Here is a 4,137-nt window from a genome sequence, read left to right on the forward strand (position 1 = left end):
TTTTGGCCTTTGGCCTCCCCCTGTACTTGTATATATGATGGCTTTGGCCTTGAGATAATACTAAGTTGCGATTCCTAACACACCTTGTATAAATAAAAGCTCGGCCGTATTTGCATTTTGTTTAATGTTTTTCAAAATTGATGTCCAATTTTCATTAAGAAATTAAAAACCATACACTGAGTGCTTCTTTAGTTAAAACGATTGTCATTGATAGTTTGGATGCCTAGGATATGTTTAATTTGAGTGACTCCAATATGATTTTTCTTAAGGAATCCTTTGCACCACATTTGAAAGCAAAATTTCAATCCACCACAACGTCTTGATTTATTTTTTGTGGTGCAACGGGAGGATATAAGTGCTAATGACATGCAAACCTGTGTTTTTCAAATCCTACAAATCAAAGAGGGACTGAATCATATATTTTTGGGTCCACCATACAAGTTCGAAACTGAGAAAAAAAAGTACCACAGACATAGTCGTTATATAAATTGTTCAAGTTACATTCGACCTTCATCAGGTTGCCACTAGGAGGCTTTGATCGGCTCATGTTTTTCTTACCCAACAGGGGATACTTACATTTTACCAAGACAAAGCCTACTAATATAAGATCAACACCACTTAATGCCATTGGTCTTGCCCAGGCATGCAATATAAGAAGCATATACCTATATATCATAAATTTGCAAGCTGAAAACAGTAAGCATGCTAGTTGGGCTTGAAGAACTTGAGCTTCATCCCAGTGTTAATGATGCTCCAGACACCACCCACAGAGGAGGCCAAGCTGAAGGCGGTGCCGAGCAGCGCGAGGCCCCAGTTCACATACCAACTGTAGCTGAACCTCTCAGGCTTCTTGATGCAGATCCACATGAAGCACGGGTAGGCAAACGTCACCGGCAGCGTTAGGCCGCCCAGAAGGCCGGCGAGGCTGGAGAGGAACGGCAGAGCGATGCCGATGAAGAGCGAGATGAACCCGTAGAAGATCCTGAATCCTGACCGGACCCAGACTGAGCAGGGCCGGTTGGTGCGACCTGTGTAGAAGGCCTCAAAGCTGTCGAACACCGGCATGGAGTATATCTGGAAGCTGCTAAGGCAGTTGAACACGACGAGGAGGAACGTCGCCGCAAGGAGCCCACGAGAGATGTCGTGGCCGTGGAAGATGTAGAGTGCGGTCAGGATTCCTCCTGCTGGCATCTGACGGCATGGGAAAGAACAACAGAAAAGTTCCAAGGATTGTTAGCAAATAAAGAAAAGCATCACGACAGGATGATGATGATGAGTGAGGAGTAGATGATTGAAGTACTTGCCATGTTTCCGTAGGCCCAGTAACCCCCAATGGCAACAGGGAAGATGCACATCGCAATCAGAAGATAAGCCGCTTTGGCCCCGCGCCACATAGGCACATGTGCAGGGTGTTTGAAAGTCGACGGCATCGTCGCCTGGTAGTTGTAAAATTAAATTCAAATAAAACAAATGAAGCCACCAAATGGAACTACATAGTACTGAAAGTCTAACAGGACTGGTTGTTTACTAGTGGTACTAACCTGTATTTCTAATGAAAGATTGTGTCCCCTGAATGCAAAGGCTATTATCCCAAGAGCATTCAAGGTAGAGAACAACGATGAGCCAAAAGAAGTGGATCTCACTTGTTCATAAGAGACTGCTGCCGGCCGTTGCTGGCTGACAGAGAGAACCCACGACATGGTGCAGTACATTATCGCTGTGGCGCCACCGATAAGCGAAAGCCCAGCAATCGAGTTGAGATTCGGGAGCTGGGAAAGAATGACTGCTAAGGATGTGAATACCAAGTACCACTCCACCGTCGAAATAGGGCTTGGTGTACAAAGGGGGCCGCACACTATTTGGTAAAAGAGTTTCATAGTCTCCCCTCCAACAAGGATCAATGCAGTTGCAGTGCCCGCCGAAAGATAAATAGTTGGGAAAAGAGCTAGCCACACCCCCAGTTTTTCTCCTGAATGAATAAACAGATAGAAATCAGTAACTCGGCTAATTTTCCGTCCTACAAAACGAATTTCCAGTCATCATCAATATAGCAGCAGATCAGCAGACAATCTAGGCAGCATTGCATGTACTAACCCAGCTTGGTATAACAATAGGCAATAATTGGTTAATTACTCAAAGTGTGTGTTGCAATGGTTTGATTAGAAGGATCATGGAGTGATTGTGGTAGCAGAAAGTTCCACATTTTACACCACTGTAGCATGAGAGCGATATGTTATAACCGTTAAGCAGTCATTTCTACTGTTCCAGATGTGGATCAAATCATGAGAGTGATTGTACATTAAGCTGGCACTACCCATGCTTGAACACTACACCTAGCTAATAATATTAAAAGATTCTTCCGTTAAGCTACATGAAACAGATCGTCAACATTGACAACGACTCCAAACATGGCACATCATTGACAGCAAACATTGGCACATATATCCAGGTTGGAATCAAGAGTTAATTGTCATGAATTTGCAAAATAGCGAAGGGCATGTCTTTGTCTCACCAAATGCAGCTTGTGCAAGCTCCACATATCTGTTGTACCTCCTGCCTGGGACTGCTTCATGAAGCTTGACTAGAATGGAGAGTGTGTATAGTTGCCAGAAGTAAGCAACAGTCAATGATATTATTCCCCAGCTCCTACAGTACAAGAGATCCATATGTTAGGATTGGGATATGTCCTTATCGTTCTAGTGTCATGTTAGGATGTTGTTTAACATATATTTTGCGCACTGTATCAATATTATATACTGTAATTTGTAATTTTCCTTTATCAATACACCTCATGCCTTTATTAGAGGCAGCTGCATACTTGCAACCCTTAGGACTCAGTAAGATGTAAAATCAAGTAAAAAAAAAAAGATGAAAACCACATTTCTAAATTACATGTTCTTTTAATACTAACACCTTTACACAGTTTCTGATGTGTTTAAACTTGTAAACATTTTCACTCTCATATATACAAGCTGCAACAATCTTGAAAGTAAACATCTATCTAAACTAGAAAAGAACTTGTTACCCTTGAGTTTTGTTTTGTAGAACTTTAGCACTGAACGTAAAGCGTCCACCAATCTGACCAATCTAAATAATGTTTGATTCTGAGGTTAGAGCAGAACATGCACAAAAATGAAATCCAGAACAAGAAAGTTGAAAAGGGGGATCGACGAACAATGCTCTGAGTCTGAGGGGAGGGCTTGCTGGGGTTTTGGATGTGAGAATGCCGAGTGGGGAGGGGGAGCAGGAGGAATGTATAGGAGGTTACTGACCATCCGAGGGCGGGGAAGGCGAGTGGGAGGAGGAGCGCCTGGAATCCAAGGCCGGCGTTGAGAGAGTGGAATGCAGCGTAGCTGGCGTTGCCGCTGCGGCTCTCGGTGATGGGGAGCCAGGCGTCCTGCGGGTTGAGGCGCGTGAGGTGGCCCACCTCCTCCAGGTAGCCGCGCAGGCCCTCCACCACCCGGCGCACCGGCGTCCCGGCGCCGCTCGTCGCCGCCCCTCCCCTCCTGACTGGCGGCGTGGACATCCCCTCCGGCGTGGACAGCCCCCGTGGCGTCACGGGGATCGACACCAGCTCCGGCTCCCCCGCCCCCTCCGCCATTGCCGCCATCCTTCCCTTGGACGACTTGGAGTGGGTTCTTCTTCTTGTTCTTGGAGCGCGGCGCGCTGTGTGTGTGAGTGTGAGCGAGGAGGAGTGATTTTCTTGGAGGTGGTGGGGAAGGGTAGAAAAGAAAAGGTGGTGGTGGTGGAGTGGGGGACAGACGGGGAGGGGGCGTGTGTCGGAGAAGGCCCCGTCCTTTCTCTGTCGGGCGAGGAGAGAGAAGCTCAAGCATGGGACGGACGGATAACACTTCCGTAGAGAGAGGGAGAGTTGCATGCAGACTTGCAGTACTACGACTACCATGGCGTGGTGCAGTGCAATGCCGTGTGTGGAGGAGAAAAATCGACGAGCCGCACGAGCTTCCGTACCGCTACACTGTAGATGGCGTGTGAAGCTCGACTGTTCAGACGTGGTGGAGGAGTCGTCGAGTGCAGAGCTTTGCTAGGATCGTGCTCGTGCCTTGTGGGGGAAGGAGATCCGAGCGTCAGAGTGTGAAATGGATGCGACGCACATGGGTGCTTCACAAAATGACGCGC

At 47.0% G+C, this 4,137-nt stretch overlaps 1 protein-coding gene across 1 annotated transcript; it reads right to left on the minus strand.

The window, feature by feature from the left end:
- Positions 1–449: 449 nt before the first annotated feature.
- LOC123119768 (lysine histidine transporter-like 8) lies at positions 450–3,710 on the minus strand. The gene is made up of 5 exons (XM_044539681.1): positions 3,273–3,710; positions 2,513–2,646; positions 1,542–1,969; positions 1,305–1,436; positions 450–1,191 (listed from the first exon to the last, which is right to left on the minus strand). Exons 1-5 carry the CDS (start codon positions 3,608–3,610, stop codon positions 706–708), a joined length of 1,518 nt encoding a protein of 505 aa, XP_044395616.1. The 5' UTR covers positions 3,611–3,710; the 3' UTR covers positions 450–705.
- Positions 3,711–4,137: the final 427 nt, after the last annotated feature.

This window comes from Triticum aestivum, chromosome 5D (genome assembly GCF_018294505.1).
Source record: "Triticum aestivum cultivar Chinese Spring chromosome 5D, IWGSC CS RefSeq v2.1, whole genome shotgun sequence".
In the NCBI taxonomy this organism is placed as follows: domain Eukaryota; kingdom Viridiplantae; phylum Streptophyta; class Magnoliopsida; order Poales; family Poaceae; genus Triticum; species Triticum aestivum.

What these genes read in the sequence shown, in the direction of transcription:
- LOC123119768 (XM_044539681.1), bottom strand. Translation starts at nt 3,610, where the DNA reads ATGGCGGCAATGGCGGAGGGGGCGGGGGAGCCGGAGCTGGTGTCGATC. An exon ending in GCCTTCCCCGCCCTCGGATG is followed by an intron (nt 2,647 to 3,272) that starts GTCAGTAACCTC and finishes CTTGTACTGTAG; the next exon opens with GAGCTGGGGAATAATATCAT. An exon ending in ATCTTTCATTAGAAATACAG is followed by an intron (nt 1,437 to 1,541) that starts GTTAGTACCACT and finishes TACAACTACCAG; the next exon opens with GCGACGATGCCGTCGACTTT.